Source organism: Ochlerotatus camptorhynchus, unplaced genomic scaffold (assembly GCF_037179485.1).
Source record: "Ochlerotatus camptorhynchus isolate MF236.1 unplaced genomic scaffold, CSIRO-AGI_Acam_v1.1 ptg000328l, whole genome shotgun sequence".
Taxonomy (NCBI): Eukaryota; Metazoa; Arthropoda; class Insecta; order Diptera; family Culicidae; genus Ochlerotatus; species Ochlerotatus camptorhynchus.
In genome coordinates, this window is record NW_027040816.1 from 2,497,127 (window position 1) to 2,517,340 (window position 20,214).

Below are 20,214 nucleotides of genomic sequence, written 5' to 3' on the forward strand. Positions count from 1 at the left end.
ACAAGCGATAGCGAGGCCAACTTCGATCGACTCTCTTACCTGATCCGGTCGGAGTCCGGGTGGAACCCAAGTGTACTCCTCTAGTGCACAGCCGCTGTCATCGTCGGACTGGGAATAATTGTGACCACCGCCGCCGCCGCCGACGACTCCTCCTCCTACTCCTCCTCCTCCACCGGGACCTCCCCCGGGAATGGGTTGCTGCGGGTTGGGAGGGAAATTCGGTGGAAATGTCTGCTGCTGAGGGTGATGGCCTGCTGATCCTCCTCCTGCGCCCCGGGGTGAGTGATGATACAGAGCTGGTGATGGCGATCCCATCGAAGGTGGTGGTGGTGGTGGATGACCGTATGGTCCAGGATGATGCTGGAGATGCTGCAGGTGCTGAGGATGAAGGTTGTTCGCTTGGGAAAGGGCGTGGGCACTATAAATTGATCGCGATCCTCCGGCATCCTGATGCGGCTGCGGCTGGAGCGGTGGCAGGAAGTCACCCACCGAAGGGGACGGCGATGGACGCTGCAGCGGTGGCTTGGGGTACGGAGGCTGCTGCGGCTGGTGGTGGGGACTCAGCGGCACTCGATTCACGTCGTACTCGAAGGAAGGTTTTTGGTATGGGTACGACATTTGTACTGACTGCGGCGGAATTCTGCAAAGAGTGGAAAAATGTAAACGAATTAGAGAAATTGATTAACAGGTGGAGATAATCTAATAGATTTCAACGCCTGGAACTAATTGGCAGAGAATGGTCGGGGATGACTTTCAAAAATAAAAGATCGGCCAATAACAGTATATGGCGGTGCTCGTTCATGTGTGAGAATGCTTCAGCATCTTTCTTTCTGTGCTCTCAAGTATCGAAAATCAAGCAAAATGTATTACGCAAAGTACTGGTTTCATACATGCGGGCGCTCTCTCTCTCTCTCTCGCTCGGTGTGTCTGAGTTAGGCCATATTTTAACCTTTTTCATGCACCTACGAACCAGCGCAGCGAGGAAGGTAATAAGTGATCTCCGTGGGTTGACCTACAAAAGAACCTCCGTACGAACGTACGTGCATGACGAAAGGCGAATATTAACTACAAAGCCCACAATCAGAGCGCCCATAATTAGGTTAAACTTGATCTCGATGGAAAATAGCATGGGCACGGGCAGAACTGAATCGAAACGGAGATGCATTTGCCACGGCCTGACTGGAGGTTCTTGATTTGAAAGGACGGGATATTTGGACTGGGTATCAAGACACGGAAAAAGCGAAAGCACGTGGTTAAGTAATCCATAACCGATGCGATCTAGCACGCAAACGGCGGCCGAGGTGGTGCCACAAGATAAGTACCAACAACAGTCACGCACATTTTCCAGTTGATTATATCGAATGCTGCCAGCGGAGCGACGGGATGATTTATTGAGATCTGATTTTTTTGTTTGCTAATCAATACGAAATTCATTTAATCCATTGAAGGAAGGCTTTATTGCTCGAAACTGGTCGTGCTGACGACGTGTTAAAATTAGCAGGATCTGGATCCCCTGCCAAGGACGCGCAATCAACTGGTTATTGTTGATCCCTTTATTTGCACTTAATCAGAGGCTCAGATGACAGTGGAAAAAAACGAGATGGTCCTGCTGTCATCGGAAAGTAACTTGAACGGCTGTGATGAGTGGGAAACGACGAACGTTAATGTGTTTGCTTTAATTAAATGAAATGAGAATTGAACAGGCATCTGTCCAAAACAGTGAAAGAGAATTCTACAATATTTTTAAGATCAACAATTAAGATAACCATTGCAATTAATCAAGCAAACAGCGTAATCTAACGGCCTCCCTTAGCTCAGTCGGTAAAGGTCCAGCTACAAAGCAAGACCATGAAAATCATCATGAATCAAAAATAGGGTGCATAGAACGAATTACCGTGCATTAAATTTAATGTGAGTTTTTAATTTTCAAGAAAATAATACTGCTTAGGAGTATTTTAGAAAAGTTTTGATGAAAGTTTTTAAGGTAATTCCAACTAAAATTCCATCAAAAATAAATTTGGAATTCTGAGGATACCTCTAACAACTAGAGATTGGCGATCCGCTCCCGAGCCGTTCTAAAGACCCGATTCACTAAAGTGAGCTGATGACCCGCGGTTCATTTTTTCAGGAACCGCAGCTCATCAGCACACTGTTATCACAAATCTTAACCATTCACTCTGTCACTTATAGCGGAATTTTTCAAAAAAGCACGCATTGCTTTTTTACGCGTTCAACAGTCACCGCGTAAACCAAGATGAAGGCGTAATTAGTTCCTACGATTATACGATCTTAAATTTCTACTGGTATTATCCAATGCTATCCAATGTATATGTGCTCGTACCTCTCCTCCCATCATTCATTCCAGCTTATCAGTTCAGCTCCGGATCCGAATCATCGGCCCGAATCATTATTCACTAACATGACAGCTCTCGGACCCGTCCAGCTCTTCGGATCTATTTTCTCCCGATTCTTCACAATTCAGCTCCAGATTAAGAACTGAGCTGATGATCTGGAGCTGAAGCCAAGAATAGTGGGAGCAATTGTGCTGGAGAATCAAGGTGGATTCCGTCCAGAGCGATATTCCACGCACGGGGCGAGATTTTGCGAATGTACGAGAGGGAGAGAAGTACTAGTTGTCTCTCTCATTCCAACGCAAATTCTACTCCGCTCCGCTAATGCACGCTCAGATCTGAATACTCCATTAGACTTATGATATCAGTGAACCGCAGGTCATCAGCTGACTTTAATGAATCGGGTCTATAGAACAGCTCGGGAGCCAATCTCTAGATTTGAGCTGATGATCTGGAGCTGAAGCCGAGAATAGTGGGAGCAATTGTGCTGAAGAATTAACATCTGAAATAAAAGCTGTATGTAGAATGGATTGCATAGCTTGAGAAAAGGTGTAACATCGAGTAACACGATGTCGATCATATCATCGCGTGTGACATTTGTGTTAAAATTTCTATAGTTTAAAGGTGAGCTAAAGAGCTGTTCGAAAGAATCGACTCCCTTTAATGAGCTGAACGGGTCTGATCCGCTTTGCCAGATGAGTTATTTTGTCCACCTCTAAGAACATCCTTTTGGTTTGTTTTTTCCGTCGATCTTGTTTTCCGTGCTGAGCACCAATGCTACCGATTTCCTTTTGAATCTTTTCTCAGCGGATATTTCAGAACTCTTCTAAAATAAGATTGAGATTCTCTATGAGAGTCCCAAAAATATATATATAATAGTATAGAAATTCTCTGCAGATTCATCCAAAGTAAAAGATTCCTGCTAAACTTCTGCTCAAAGTTCGCAAACAATTCACTTCAGAATTGTCTTGAAATTTCGTTCAGAATTATTTTGGACTTCTCCTCTAAATTCTTCTGCAATTTTCCTTGGAAGATTCCTTAAAATTCTCTAGAAATTCATTTCGTGATGCTCCGTGATGCCCTGCCTCGTGATGCCTGATCTTTAGAAATTTTACGCTCAAAATTAGATTCACTTGGTATTTTTCACAGATCCTGGGATCCTCTTCACAATTGATTTGGAATTTTCCACTGATCTATTTTCCTTTATTATAGAGATTTTTAGCCATATGGCTAGTTCATCTCTTAAGATAGTATAAAAAAGGAGTTAAAAATTGGGTTCTCAGAAGGAGATTCCCAATCTTGGCAGTGGTACATTTATCTTGCCATAAATGTTAAAAGGGCCAACAAAACGGAAATACAAACAAGGAACACTCAGATATTGTGGTAAAGGTTCGCCTCCTTTAGGAAGGTGATGAGGGCGGCTGCTGCCAGGAACTCGTCGCCCAACAGGTTCCGAATGCTGATTGACTGCAAGCCGAAGGTCCTCCAACTCCGCGCAGTTCACGAGGATGTGCAGGGTGGGCTGGCACTCCGCAGGTTTCGCAGGTCCTCCGAAGTTGTGGGAGACTCTGCTGTGCCCGGTGCGCAGCCTTGACACCACTCGTTGTTCTCTTAGGTTTGGTCGATCCTTCCAGGTTCCGGTGGTCGCCTTGATCTTCCGAAGGTGGTGTGTCCTGTTGTTCCTCCACTCGGTGTCCCAGGCTCTCCGAATCGTCCGCTTGATCCACTTTTTGACATCTTGGAGTGGTACATTGCCGGTGGACCTGGGTCCGTTGTGGCCAGAGCCGGCGAGGTCGTCGGCTATTACGTTCCCTTGGATCCCGCATTGACCGGGTACCCACATGAATACTGTGTTGGGCAGCGCGTGCTTTACCGTCCCTTGGATCCACGGATGCTTCGGTGTTTCTGTTGTTAGGGCCAATATCACGCTGTGTGAGTCAGTTACGACTAATATCGGCCGGTTGGCCGGTAACTTAACCGCGTGGAGAATGGCTGCTGCCTCAGCTGAGAACACCGAGCATTGGGGCGGAAGCGATCTGCTCACAAGCAGACCATCTCCGGAGACCCCCATTCCCACTTCGCTCCTGGAGAAAGAGCCGTCGGTGTACCTGTGCGCCCCGAGAATTTCGACAACTGTCCGGCATAAAGCCAGCTAGTTGTCTCCTGCCCTGAAGCGGTCCTTGATTCGGCTGTCAATTTTGATCTTGTGCGATTGCCAACTTTTGTCTCCGTGCCAGTGGACCCTGGCCACTGGAGGGAGATCTACGTTGGCGGCCGTGCGGAGGAGTCGGTTCGCCTCGTCGAGGAGAACGATCCTGTTGTTTACCGACGTTTTAGCGAGAAAGGCAGCGGCTGTGGTAGCAGTAGCTGCGGTGAAAACGAGCCGAAAAGGTAGGATACCGGCTTCAACGCATGCAGCGTCGGCCGGGGTAGAGGCCAGCAGACCGGAGACTGTTCGAACGTAGCCGTTGTACCAGTGTTGGAAAAGTTTGCGATATTTCACGAAGTTCACCAAGGGAAAAGTTCGCGAGTCGTAGTGATTTTTTGCGAACTTTTCCATCACTGCGTTGTACACCGGTTCCAGAATCTGGACGGCTTTCTCGGCGGCAAGACATGTAATCTCTACACCGTACAGTAGGCGACTGTCGATGATGGCTCGAGCTACGCGGAAGCGGATTTCGCGATTGTTGTATCGGTGAGGGTGGGAGATGGATTTAATCAGGTTGGACCGACTGCGACAGTCCTTCTTTACTTGTTGGAAGTGCGACTCAAAGGATAAATTCCGATCGAGGAGCACCCTCAAGACCCTCACGGTGTTTTTGGTCGGTATTGTTTGTTTTTTAATCCGTTGTTGCGATGCCTGGTGGTACATATATGGCAGCGCACGCTCTTGCCGGCGGAAAGCTGGAAACCAACAGAGTCAGCCCATCTGACCACCGAGGAGACTGCCGATTGCGCTCTCAGTTTCGTCCTCTGCAGGGTGGGACCCACCGTTACAATGAGGACGTCATCCGCGTAGACGAAGATGTAAACGTTCTTGGGTAGTTGGTCTAAGACCCCATTCATGGTCACCAGGTTTCCTCACTGAAACTTCCGGATTGCACGTTTCCGACCGAAAGAAAGTTCCGGACGAAGTGAAGGATGTATCCTTTCAGGCCTCAATCAGCAAGCTTCTTCAATACAGCTGGTGTCCGTGTTCGGTTGAACGCTTTGGAGATGTCCAGCGAGACGATCTCCGCGTGAAGACCTTGGTCCTTTGCCTCCTTCAGGACTTCCCCAAGAGTGGCGAAGTAGGTGGAGGTGCCATACCCTTGCCTGAAGGCGTGCTGCCGATGGTGAAGCAGCCCCTTGGCCTCAAGATATTGCTTCAGCCTCCTGTTGACCATCCGTTCCAGGCAGTGGCGTCGCGTCCACATGTGCAACCTGTGCACGACACAGGTGTAAATAATTAAAAAAAATGCGTCTAGATTTTTATATATTTTATGGCCACATTATAGCTGTACTTCTTTACTCCAGACCAAAAGTGACCATGAATATATTTTATAGTTTGGTTCAATTAAATCCTCGACCTTGGTTTGCTTCAAAAGATTAAATTCAGTTCAGATGGTCTTCCTAATTCCTAATGCATGTCGATAACACTACCATGACAAAACTCGTTCAATAGTGCACCTAAAAGCGAGTTTTTTCTTTGGTGGCAGGTGGCAAGTTTGTGAATGGTCAAATCGACAGTGAGCATGCATAAGGGCCTATACGCGATGATCGATTCTCTTCGTCGATTTTCTCTTTTGTTAATAACTCGCTAGATTTAACGTTTCTCGGTGCGTTTGCTGTTGCTTTTGATAGCCAATACAACCTGTTACTACTCTGCATTGAACAAATTCTAGAAAATGGTTTCGCTTAGCTGTAGCAATGCAAAGAGAAAATCGATGAAGAGAATCGATCATCGCGTATTCGCCCTTATGAATGCTTACTGTCGAAATGCCTGATGTAAGCCAAGCAGACTTTCTATCACCTCTTGAAACATACCACAAATTTTCCACAATACATGGCGGTTTACACCACTAGTTGTAATTGAAACCTTCAGCAGTCACGCGTCAAACGGAAGCAACATGGAAACAGCAGTCTGGTACGCTTTGGACGTGCATCATACTTGCAGACCGGTTTGAATGTGTGAGTTTAAATTAGAAGGACATTTGTGATGTATGGGTGCCTAACGCGTGCATTTCTCGCTGTGCACTGGGATATCTGATTGCATGCAAAGAGAGTAATAGAGAAAGAGAGCGCAAAAGCTCGCTCCCACTCTCTTGTCAGTTGTAAATCTCTCAATCAAATCTCTCCGATGGTTGCGCCGGTGCGCCTGTCAAAACTTATGAGCTTCCATTGGTCTGATAGTGTTGTTCTGATGAATAAAGAGTTGATTAATTCAAGTATGCTACCCAGGGGACTTCATGAATTTTCTCTAGATTTTGACACTGTTTTGTATAAAAAAATGTTTTCGAAAGTGTTTAACTGATAGTGTTCATTACGCTTCAGTTGAAAGATAACTCTTCGACTTCCTTGTGATAACGAGATTTAGTTAAGTTTTGCAATTCCTCCTACTTCGGTTAACGTGAAAAGAGCCATACAAGTTTTGTTTACACAAGGTGATAGGCCCTTTCAAATGTTACGTTAGGTAGTGATTAATATAAAGGGTGATACGGTCAAAATTTGGTCAGTATCAACTTGACGTATTTCTTTCAATTTTGCATTTAAAAAACCTGAACACCCCTCATTTTGAAGGTGTGTGTGTGTAGAATGTTGCTCCTATTTTGATTTTGGAATTCACTCTTCAGTTGTCAAAATGCCGTCCAAGCAAGAAGAGCAGCGTATCAAAATTTTGCTCGCGCATCGCGAAAATCCGAGCTACTCGCACGCAAAGTTGGCAAAATCGCTAAAAGTTGCCAAATCAACCGTTACAAATGTAATTAAAGTGTTTGGGGAACGTTTGTCGACAGCCAGGAAGTCTGGATCGGGGGGAAATCGAAAACCGGAAGCCGCTGAGACGACAAAGAGAGTTGCCGGTAGTTTCAAGCGAAACCCTAACCTCTCTCTCCGAGATGCCGCAAATAAGCTGGGTGTATCGTCTACAACCGTGCATCGAGCCAAAAAACGAGCCGGACTATCGACTTACAAGAAGGTAGTGACTCCAAATCGCGATGATAAACAAAATACGACGGCCAAAGCGCGATCCCGGAGGCTGTACACGACGATGCTGACGAAGTTTGACTGCGTGGTAATGGACGACGAAACCTACGTCAAAGCCGACTACAAGCAGCTTCCGGGACAGGAGTTTTATACGGCAAAAGGAAGGGGAAAGGTAGCACATGTTTTCAAGCACATGAAACTGTCAAAGTTCGCAAAGAAATATCTGGTTTGGCAAGCCATCTATACCTGTGGCTTGAAAAGCAGCATTTTCATAGCTTCCGGGACTGTCAACCAAGAAATTTACGTGATAGAGTGTTTGAATAAACGTCTGCTGCCTTTCCTGAAGAAACACGGTTGTTCCGTACTGTTTTGGCCGGATTTGGCATCTTGCCATTACGGTAAAAAGGCCATGGAGTGGTACGCCGCCAACAACGTGCAGGTGGTTCCCAAGGACAAGAACCCTCCCAACACGCCAGAGCTCCGCCCAATTGAGAAATACTGGGCTATTGTCAAGCGGAACCTAAAGAAGACCAAAAAAACTGCTAAGGGCGAGCAGCAGTTCAAGGCAAACTGGCTTTCTGCGGCGAAGAAGGTGGACAAGGTGGCTGTACAAAATCTGATGGCAGGGGTCAAGCGTAAGGCCCGGCAATTCGGATTTGGAAAAGCGGAAGCCTAACTGAATATTTTTCCTGAATTTTATACTAATTGAACTTGAAAAAGAAATTTAATTTGATTTTTTAAATAAACGATTTCACCGATTTACACGCATTTTCCCTTGACCAAATTTTGACCGTATCACCCTTTAAGAAGAGAAAATATCTAAACTTTTCTCCAGTCTGCTGCAAATAACACGAAGACTTCTTCCTTTAGCGGAAATGCCTGTGTCATCAGTCAACAAAGATTTGTGGCAACCCTGAGGCAAATCAGGGAGGTCCGAAGTGAAAATGTTATACAATATAGGCCCAAGAATGCTACCCTTAGGAACTCCTGCTCTAACAGGTAGTCGATTGGATTTGGAATTTTGATAATTTACCTCCAGAGTTCTGTCAGTTAAATAATTCTGAACTAATTTCATAATATAAAGTGGAAAATTAAACTTTTTCAATTTAGCAATCAAACCTTCATGCCAAACACTGTCGAATGCTTTTTCTATGTCTAGAAGAGCAACTCCAGTTGAGTAGCCGTCAGATTTGTTTGAACGAATTAAATTGGTAACTCTTAAGAGTTGATGAGTAGTTGAATGCTCATGGCGAAATCCAAACTGCTCATTTGCAAAAATTGAGTTCGTATTCGCATCATTCTATTTAAAATTATCTTTTCAAAAAGTTTACTTATTGAAGAAAGCAAACTTATTGGACGGTAGCTAGAAGCTTCAGTTGGATTTTTATCCGGCTTCAAAATTGGAACAACTTTTGCATTTTTCCATTCATCAGAAAAGTATGCCAAATGGAAACATCTGTTAAATAATTTTACCAAGAAAGACAAGGTACTCTCTGGGAGTTTTTTTGTGAGGATATAGAAAATTCCATCATCACCTGGAGCTTTCATATTTTGAAACTTTTTAGTTATAGATCTTACTTCGTCCAAATCAGTCCCCCAGGAATCATCAAAAATATTTTCCCGAGAGAAAATATTCAGATAATCCCGACCAACCTGATTCTCAATAGGACTAGTAAGACCCAAACTGAAATTATGGGAACTCTCGAATTGCTTAGCAAGTTTCTGAGCTTTTTCCAAATTTGTGATCAAAATTTTACCACCTTCTTTAAGCGCTGGAATAGGCTTTTGAGGTTTTTTCAAAATTTTTGTGAGTTTCCAAAAGGGTTTGGAACTCGGGTCTAATTTAGAAACATTATTTTCAAAAGTTTTGTTCCTCAGGGCAGAGAATCGCGTTTTAATTCGTTTTTGCAAATCCCGTCAGATGACTTTCATGGCAGGATCGCGTGTTCTTTGATATTGTCTTCTACGGACATTTTTAAGACGGATCAAGAGCCGAAGATCGTCGTTTATTATAATTGAATCGAATTTAACCTCGCATTTTGGAACTGAGGCAGCTCTTGCTTCAACTATAGAAGTAGTCAGAGATTCAAGAGCATAATTAATTTCATCTTTGGTTTGCAAAGGAATGTTTGGATCGAAGTTATATTCCATAAATGTTCGATATTGCTCCCAATCAGCTCTATGGTAATTGAAAGTAGAGCTGTTGGGATTACAAATTATTTCTTGGGATATTTCAAAAGTTACTGGAAGGTGATCAGAACCGAAGTCAGCATGGGTAACCAATTGGCTACAAAGTTGACATGAATCAGTTAAGACCAAATCAATAGCTGAGGGATTTCTTGCAGAAGAAAAGCATGTTGGACTGTTTGGATATTGAATAGTGTAATAACCTGCAGAACAATCATCAAACAGAATATTACCATTGGAATTGCTTTGAGCATTATTCCATGAGCGGTGTTTTGCATTAAAATCACCAATAATAAAGAATTTAGACCTATGACGGGTAAGTTTCTGAAGGTCATCCTTGAGAAAATTCTTTTGCTGGCCTACGCATTGGAATGGCAAATAGGCAGCTATAAACGTAAGTTGTCCAAATTTTGTTTCAACAGAAAGACCCAAAGTTTCAAAAACTTTGGTTTCAAATGAAGAAAGAATTTTATGTTTGATTCGTCTATGAACAATGATGGCAACGCCACCACAGGGTCCATCAAGACGATCATTTCTATAAATTAAATAATTTGAGTCCTTCTTAACCTTATAGCCAGGTTTATGGAACGTTTCTGTTATAACGGCAATATGCACGTTATGAACTCTCAAAAAGTTAAATAGCTCGTCTTCATTATCTTTAAGAGATCGAGCATTCCAATTTAAAATGTTTAAAGCTTTAAAAACCATTACTGAATTTTAAAGTCATGACAATATTATTTGCAAATTTTACCCCAGCATATCAGAAATCATGTCAATTAATGATTCCTGTAAAAATTCCATTTTAGGGGCAGTAATGCTTCCTAAGTCAAAATTGTCAAAATTTCCGTTAGAACGTTGGTTAGTATTTTAATTTCTACCCGCTGCAATAGCAGGATATGTAGCTCCATTAACTCGCTGAACATTGTTAGCAGCGAGGGGAGTAGGTACAGATGAAACATTTGAAGCAGGGTTGATATTTGTACCTACAGGTACGAATGTAGAATTTGTTCCTTGCTGACCGTTGTTAACAGCAGAGGAATTTGTACCTGGTCGGAAACGTGGAGCGTTTCCTACCTGGCGGTTAGAACGAGATTGTAGGATCGCTTTGCGAGTCTTACATTCCCAAAAATTGGATTTGTGGTTTTCACCACAATTTGAACATTTAAATTTCTTAGGATCTTCCTTCACAGGACCGTCAGGAGTCGTCCTTTGCGTGAGAGGAATCACCACAATTCATGCATTTAGCTGGCATGTAGCAATTTTTAGTTCCGTGACCCCATCCCTGGCACTTACGGCACTGAGTGAGGTTTTGGAAATTTCCTCCAGTCTTCCTGAAGTGTTCCCACTTCACTCGGACATGGAGCATAAGGCTAGCTTTTTCTAAGGCCTTAAGGTTGTTTAGTTCACTAGACTTGAAGTGAACTAAATAAAAATCATTAGAAATCCCGTTGCGCGAATTGCCAGGACGGGATTTCATTTTCATTTTGATTACTTGGAGTGCCAGTTCATCTTTGATCTGATCCAGGGATTCACCACTGGGCAGTCCTTTCATGACAACCTTGAACACACGTTCAGTTTTGGTGTCGTAAGTAAAAAATTTATGCTGCTTCTCAGTAAGATACTTGAGAAGACATTTAAATCCGTCCAAGGTTTCAGCCAATACACGGCATTCACCCCGACGTCCAATTTGTAGTGAAAACTTAACTTTCACGAAATTCAAAAGTTCCATGCGAAGATGGCTATCACAATAGGGGGAATATTTTCCTTCTTGGCATTAAGCCGGGAAAGTTTACTAGAATTTTTCTTGGATGATGGATCATTCTCATCATCCGTGAGCAAATCAAATTGATTACTCAAATTAATTTCATCAGAAGGGGGGTCAAGAGTTTGCCCCTTTCTTTTGCGTTTAGGCGCCATGGCGGCAGTAAATTTTATCCAAATCGACTTCCAAGCAGATTACTATAAGAATCTGAAGGATCGAAGAGGAATTTTTCAAATCGATATCCAAGAAGGATTACCTCGGGTAGGGTCCAAACAAGGATCGAAGAAGAGTTGAACAAGGTAGAAAATGTTTTACAGGTTGAGCACTGAAAAGTGCTGTTTAAATTTGTTGTAACTTTAGGTAGTAGTAACACTTCCTTCAGCAAAAAGGAAATAGATCTGCACGGCAAGAGAGCACGATGCGGACTGAAGCTGACTGCTGCTATTATACCACACCGTTTGCCCGATGGGAAAATGAGCGGATTCACAACAGCAGCGCCCTCCTGACTGCGGTAATGTTCAGCAGTAGCAGAAGGAAAAATTTCACCTTTTCCTGATTTGCTCCTGCTTCTGCTTGCCACGCCGTCCGGAGCATTAATGAGCGGAGGAACGACGGTAGAGCTCTTATATAGTTTTATAGGCTGAAGCAAAGTGAGGCGCAACCAAATGGTACTCGATAATGACTGACTTGGTTTGGAGAGAACGTTTATTTCATTGAAACAGTGATAAAATTATCATTTTTTTTGCATATTTTTCAACGATTTTGTTTGGGTCACAGTGTTCACTCGGCTGTCGAAAAAAGCAGGCCACTCTCGATGTGTGTCACGCGATCGTCTGTTTACTCGACAGCAGCCATTGTGTGGCCCTCCTCATTGTTCTTCGTCAGCAGTTCTTTCGGTCGATGCGTCGTCGAATTTGGAAAGCAACCGTTTCGTGATGAGTGTGTGAGTGTTGACCACGTTTTGCGTCCATTGCTGCAATGGAAGCGCTTTGCCCCACGATGGCGTAACTGCCATACAATGAAACCACTGGAGGCGGCTCCAGTTCTGATGGAGTAGGCTTTTTGGATAGCGGAAGATAAAATGTTTATTGTGTTGTACCTTTTGACTTTAGTTTTAAGATGTGTTGTATAGTGACCTAGAATCCTCGGCTCTGTACAGTTAATTCGGTTGAGTCTTATCAAATAAATTAATGAACAAAAAAAAAACGATTATTTTTGAGAAAATTGACAAAACATTGATTGTATCAAATTGTGAGAGTTATTTCGTATGGATTGGTGTATTTGGATTTTAATTTCATCTATAAATGACTAAGTTATAAGCGTTCAAAACCTTACACCTTTCGTGACGGTCTCAATTTTAGATTTTCGATTTACCCCCAGTACCTTCCCGTAAGACGTAGTCTACGTCAAAATCACTTAACAACAGAATGGAGTGCAATCATTTTCTTAATTTCTGTCTAATTCAGATAACAAGCCCAAATTAGTTCAGCAAAGGGTTCGACCATAGAGGTAGCTCTAAGACCAGAAGGTCCCGAAGAAACGAGCTCAACTTTTTGGCTCAACTCTGGTACTATTTTCGGTCCCAAGCTAATCGATTCACCCCTCGAAACATAGGAAAATCCACTAACCCCTCATTTTATCTGGCAAACTTTCATAGCGAATCAAACTAAACATAGTGTAGTACTAGAATTTTCACTAGAATGGGATACGTTAATCGATTTGCTTGGGACCAATAGGCTAGTCAAGTAGTGAGCCAATATAAAATCGTTAGTTTCGTATTGATTGTTGGTTCTACTAAGTGTTTTCGAACAAATCTCGAAACTCAACATCATTTCAGCGTAGGCTGAAATTCATGACACAACAAATCAACAAAAAATTATCCACACTAAATTGACGTGATGCAGTTGTTTATTCGGCCAATCGTCCATTCGGTAAAACGACTTTTCGGCCAAACGTCTATATGACAATCGGGATAGCAGTAAGTTATAGACTATCGACTACACTGTTCCAAAACATCATCCTCTGTTTGAATGAAGCCTCAGACCATTCAAATCGAAACATCGAAATCGTTTTTTTCGAATGATAACTGCAACCGAATGACAGTTGTTTTGAAATTCAGATGATGCTCCTCTCGAATACAGGATGAACATTGATACGAGAAGCGAACGGACCTCAGTTGAAATACATAATGCTCTCTGTGGAATTGTTGTCATCCCAAATTGAAATGCATATGGTATTGGTTCAGCCCCATAACGAAAATCATCCAACATGATGATGTAAATAATTCTATCGAACGTCACTTGCTGATCCGAGCTGACAAACGAAGTTCAAACATAGTCATCGTTATCAGAGATGGTACAAACATTGGTAACGCGTGAAAACTGAAGTTTGTCTATTTCGTGGTGGAGGAAGTTTCCTCTACCAACAACGATTTTTGTTCATGGCATTCAATATGGAAATGTAAACAATAGAATTACAAATCTAATATAATGCATTTTCACTTCCTATTCCTAAATTGTAATCCTCTGAGCGCTGTATAATTTATAGCCAATTTTTAAATAAATATCATGCTTTATTTGGATGACAGTCATATAGATGCTCATCAGCTGATGACGAATTCAACCATAACGCAATCATCAGAAATTCTAAAGCATATTGTTAAGGTGACATATTTATTTTTGGAACCACTTCGAAACTTTAAGTGCACAAATATCAACTTCTACGACACGTGCAACAACTTTTTGCACAGAAATCGGATTGATTTGCGGTCTTGACCGAATATGTTCTGATTAGTTGTCTAAATCTCGATACTAAGTTTGGTAAGAATTGCGCGATTTTTGAATTTTTGGCTAGCAAATAAATAGCTTTGTTAGTTAGTTAGTTCGTTTCGTTTCCCACACATTTTCCCATACAAACTCCCGCAAATCCAGATCGCAACCGAATTCGTTCAAATTTGGCTCAGTTGCTGGGGGCCTCAATACGAATCGAAAGAGCTGTGTAGTTCCGAGGGTTGAGATCCGCGATATAAACTTGACCCACCCTGCCGGGCACTGGATGCAATCATTTCAAAAAGTTCGGTCCAAAAAAAACCATCCCATCGGAAATCCAACCAACGACCAACGACTGTCAATTTAGGCTGGAAACCGTCGTCGCATGGAAATGAGGTCGTCGCTTTTCGGACGACGACGACGAAGACGACTCACATTAACATACAAAAATATTAGCCAAATCCACCCCGTTCGTTCTCATTTGCTTTAAAGCATAGGCAGTTGGACATAAGAATAAGAAGAAGAAGCAGCAAAACGACGAAGGTAGTCATTTAGTGGACGAGCTGGGCTTGTTTTATTTATTTTTCGGGGGCTGTGTGTCATCTAGCAAAATTACACCCGAGGAAGATGAGCTGCCCACTTGTACAAGATGCCCATCCGATTGGGAGTCGTGGCTCCTCGGGTTCAGCCCAGGCCGGGTGGGGGGGATGAAGCAGCCAAATTATTGGTGGGAAGATTGATGGGCTGCAGTGTTCCTAAGCAGCACTAATTAAGTGATTAGCGGTGATGTATTTTGTCATAGGCGAGAGCGGCTTGGCCACTCGCACACGGGGGAAATTGATGGCTCCAATGTGGGTAAATTGTTTGCACGGAATGGTGTTTTTAGGAAATTCCACAAGAGAAGAGAAGGGCCGGCGCGCTCCGGGTTCCTAAGTGGCACATGGATGTGGCACGGGCAGCGTAGCTTGATTTGCCTGTGTGGGGACGAGCAATCATTATGCAGATGATCTATTGAATTATGGGTTCCGAATGTTGGTTTTGGATTTGAACTAGAAAGTTTTGATTTATTGGTGAGTGTACCCAAAAACAGCCCAGTCATTTCTTAATCGACTTTGATTTACGAAACAAAAGGCTGACCCCACGACTTTTGACTATCGGATTTCTTTTATCTCTAGAGATGATGAGTTATTAAGCTTTTGTTAATCTATGCGAAATCAAGTGATCCATTGATGGAAGCTTTATTGTCCGAAACTGGTTGGGCTGACAACGTACCAAAATTGGCAGGAACTAGACCCCCTGCCAAGGACGCTCAATCAAGTGCTGTTTGTTTATCCTTACATTCTCACAAGAGCCGATGGCGTAGGCAACAGCGAAAAAGAGAGGGTCTGGCAGTCATCAGCAAGCAAACCCGAGCATAGTAAAATAACAATCCGATATCATCGAGATAACAGGTTTTGTTATTCCAGATATCATTTTGTTTTCAGTTGTTATCGCATTTTTAATTTAGTTATCAACCTTGAATAATTTTGTTTTGTTATTGTTATGAGAAAAAAGTACTATTTGTTTAGGCACGGTTGGTTCAATTCTCTAGATATTATCCACAAGGTAAAAAAATGTGCTTTTCACCGCTAATGATACTTCAATTATCAGTATAAGGCTTGAATATCAAACCGATAACATAATTTGAAATCGGTTGAAAAAAATGGCCTCGATCACTGGCTTTGTTATCAAGATGTTTTCAATTATAAAATTTTTTGTGATATCCAACGAGAATTTTTTGTTATAGAGTTGTTTGTGTTGGTTGTGAATTCAACCACAATGATAACATATTCAGTTATCAAACCTTGATAACCGAGTATCAGAACTTGTTATAAATTTGATTGCTCAAGAATTACGCTCCTCTGAAGAACAAGAATCGATGCTTCGTTTACTTCAAATCATATGGTCATCCCGAGTAAAGTTTTATAACAAATTGATAACTAGTTCTTGACAAGATTGACGCACCTTTCTTTACAAACCATCCTGTAGGAAGCTAAATAAGTATTGCGAATTGCGTTATTCGAATTGTTAGATCGTATCTTTGGAAGGAGATTCTTAAATTCCCGTGGATTTCGCGTAAGTGTCTCTGCTTACGGGTCCGAACCTCCGTTTTTGGCCCTTCATACAGCGATATTGTGAATTCAGATCGGTAGCTTAAATTGATTTTGCTATTAAGTGGAGCTGCATACAAGACAAGATCTTCGAAGGGATGGTGGCTTACATACATACAACTGAAAACTAGTTCTGATACCCAGTTATCAAGGTTCGATTACTGAATATGTTATCATTATTGTTGAAAATCTCGCAGGATATCACAAATACAACTGATTTTGTTATGATTGAAAGCATCTGGATAACAAATCCTGTGATCAATGTATTTTTTTTTTTTCAACCAAATCAACGACGAATGGGCACTTGGAAGAGTCTCGGCCCGACAACTGCTGGACACAGGTTTACCCGTTGGTTGGAAAGGCGCAGCAACGATACCTCTCGAACGGCGAGTCATAGTTGAGGTCTTCAAAATTTGATCTGATAATAATGACGATGAAATGTGATTCACCTGAGAGAAGCAAAGATACTACAGGGAAAGCCAGTGATGTGATTAAATAAATAATACGGCACTGGACGTAGAACGAAAGACTAGATGCTAACGACACCACCAAATGGGAGGAGCTTTGGTCAGCTACTGTATGGAAGAAAGCAACAACTAAGGTTATATCAGCTGAAGCTCCTCCTCTTGTTACGGTTTTGTCGCTTGTCAATCGGACATGAAAAAATAATCATTTTTCGAAAGCTAGAAAATCATGTACCACCCATTTTGGGTATTTTATCACACACTTCATCTGCTGTGCCTTTCTACACTAAATTATGCGTTGTATAGAAACAGCCGGTAGAAAATTCGATAAATATTTAATCGAATGGCTGGAAAAATCTTTAAGATAAATCGTTAATCGAGTAATTGGACTTTTAGGCATCCATTGAAAATAGATTAATTTCTGGTTTTTGGTGGTCCTTCGAAAATGTCCAACAGCAGAATTGCAATCAGCAAATGTAGCCCAATAACCAAAAGCGGTGCGATTCTAGTTTTCATTGCTAGGACGACGATTGAATTAAGGGGCTTGAAAGCAGAGGGGTGAAAGCCAATTCTTTTCATCGACTTTCTCTTTTGATGACCATGGCTTCACCAACCTATTTCGCACTTTTTTTTGCTATGCTCTTCTATCATCCAGAACAACAAACGTATCAATGAATGTGTTTGCCGTCGAGACAACGAAACAGAAAGTGGATGAAGAGAATCGATTAAAATCACTTGCACCCCTGCTTCCAAGTTTGGTTGCAAGATTACAACACTGGAGAGCATTTTGTGTGGTCGTTGAAGGCGTGTGGTGTGGAAGGGTGATACGGTCAAAATTTGGTCAATATCAACTTGACGTATTTCTTTCAATTTTGCATTTAAAAAACCTGAACACCCCTCATTTTGAAGGTGTGTGTGTGTAGAATGTTGCTCCTATTTTGATTTTGGAATTCACTCTTCAGTTGTCAAAATGCCGTCCAAGCAAGAAGAGCAGCGTATCAAAATTTTGCTCGCGCATCGCGAAAATCCGAGCTACTCGCACGCAAAGTTGGCAAAATCGCTAAAAGTTGCCAAATCAACCGTTACAAATGTAATTAAAGTGTTTGGGGAACGTTTGTCGACAGCCAGGAAGTCTGGATCGGGGAGAAATCGAAAACCGGAAACCGCTGAGACGACAAAGAGAGTTGCCGGTAGTTTCAAGCGAAACCCTAACCTCTCTCTCCGAGATGCCGCAAATAAGCTGGGTGTATCGTCTACAACCGTGCATCGAGCCAAAAAACGAGCCGGACTATCGACTTACAAGAAGGTAGTGACTCCAAATCGCGATGATAAACAAAATACGACGGCCAAAGCGCGATCCCGGAGGCTGTACACGACGATGCTGACGAAGTTTGACTGCGTGGTAATGGACGACGAAACCTACGTCAAAGCCGACTACAAGCAGCTTCCGGGACAGGAGTTTTATACGGCAAAAGGAAGGGGAAAGGTAGCAGATGTTTTCAAGCACATGAAACTGTCAAAGTTCGCATAGAAATATCTGGTTTGGCAAGCCATCTGTACCTGTGGCTTGAAAAGCAGCATTTTCATAGCTTCCGGGACTGTCAACCAAGAAATTAACGTGAAAGAGTGTTTGAATAAACGTCTGCTGCCTTTCCTGAAGAAACACGGTTGTTCCGTACTGTTTTGGCCGGATTTGGCATCTTGCCATTACGGTAAAAAGGCCATGGAGTGGTACGCCGCCAACAACGTGCAGGTGGTTCCCAAGGACAAGAACCCTCCCAACACGCCAGAGCTCCGCCCAATTGAGAAATACTGGGCTATTGTCAAGCGGAACCTAAAGAAGACCAAAAAAACTGCTAAGGGCGAGCAGCAGTTCAAGGCAAACTGGCTTTCTGCGGCGAAGAAGGTGGACAAGGTGGCTGTACAAAATCTGATGGCAGGGGTCAAGCGTAAGGCCCGGCAATTCGGATTTGGAAAAGCGGAAGCCTAACTGAATATTTTTCCTGAATTTTATACTAATTGAACTTGAAAAAGAAATTTAATTTGATTTTTTAAATAAACGATTTCACCGATTTACACGCGTTTTCCCTTGACCAAATTTTGACCGTATACCCCTTTATGGCGATGAGTGTGCAAAATGTTACGCAATCGAATCCTCCCTATTTGCACACGCTCGAAGATCGGAGGCGAATGCCACTTCGACTTGTTTCGTCTACTAACGACTCCCTGATGACTTTGTTGGGGAAGCAGCATATGCATGTACGTAATTGGAGGATTTGTTAGGTATTTCAATGCTTTTGGACAATGCTTGACAATAGTTTTTTGTTGTCTGTACAAATAAATTAATTAATAAAAAAATAGTTGTTTGTTGATAATCAACAGATAACAGCATGCTATCGATGCGTAGAAATATGTCTGATCGTTTGGTGATAAAATTATTGAAATTGATCCAGGGACAGTTGAGTTATTAACGTTCAAAATCTTTCATAATGTCGTTACATGTTCCATTTTTGGTTTTCACAAAGTGTACCCGCATATAGAAATCACACACGTAGTCCAACGCCAAAAAAACGGTTCAAAAAGCACAAGGTAAAATGATATGTCTCTATATGTTTGGCTGCTAAGTCATCATACATTTATCAATTATTGGTAAAGTAAATATTGGTCATTTTCGATTGATGTTATAAAAAGTTAGAGCTATTTTAGAAAAACGCCTTTTCCTTGAAAATCCTTATTTTCTTGATATTAAATGAACCTAACTTTTAGAAATTTTGCTCTTTTTTAGTGCTATTAAAGATCATTCATATGCCACTAATTTTACTAAAATTCGTTCACCTGCACCTGTGAAGAAAATAAATAGAACAACAGTAAATAGTTGAAAATCGAGCGTTTAACTAAAATACATTTAACTTCATACCGGCTCTTCCAATAAAGTCCTAAACTATAGCGATATATCTATTCACCATGTTTCAAAAAATGTTCCACTAGGGTGCATGCTCAATTGTGCGATACACTGTAGTTCCACACCAAAAGACGCATCGGAAAAATTCGACCATCTTAGATTTGATACTGAATACTGAAATATGATAAGCGGTATAAGCACAATTTGTATTACCAGTTTTGATAATATTTAAAGCTTTGAACTAAACCGTGCATCGTTCGTGAACAAATAGTACTTTCATGATAACAACTGATAACAAAATTAGTCAAGGTTGATAACTAAACCTCCCTTAATTCAGTCGGTAGAGGCGCAGCTACAAAGCAAGACCATGCTTGGTTCGATTCTCGGGCCGGTCTAGGAATTTTTCGGGTTGGAAAATTTCTCGACTTCCCTGGGCATAGAGTATG

At 42.1% G+C, this 20,214-nt stretch overlaps 1 protein-coding gene across 1 annotated transcript in view; it reads right to left on the reverse strand.

Moving 5' to 3' along the window:
- Positions 1–20,214, reverse strand: part of LOC135708142 (protein prickle-like) — a 70,215-nt gene that overhangs the window by 36,231 nt on the left and 13,770 nt on the right. The window contains exon 2 of the mRNA XM_065230120.1: positions 40–640. Coding sequence (XP_065086192.1) covers positions 40–640 — 601 coding nt within the window. The remainder of the gene's footprint in view (positions 1–39; positions 641–20,214) is intronic.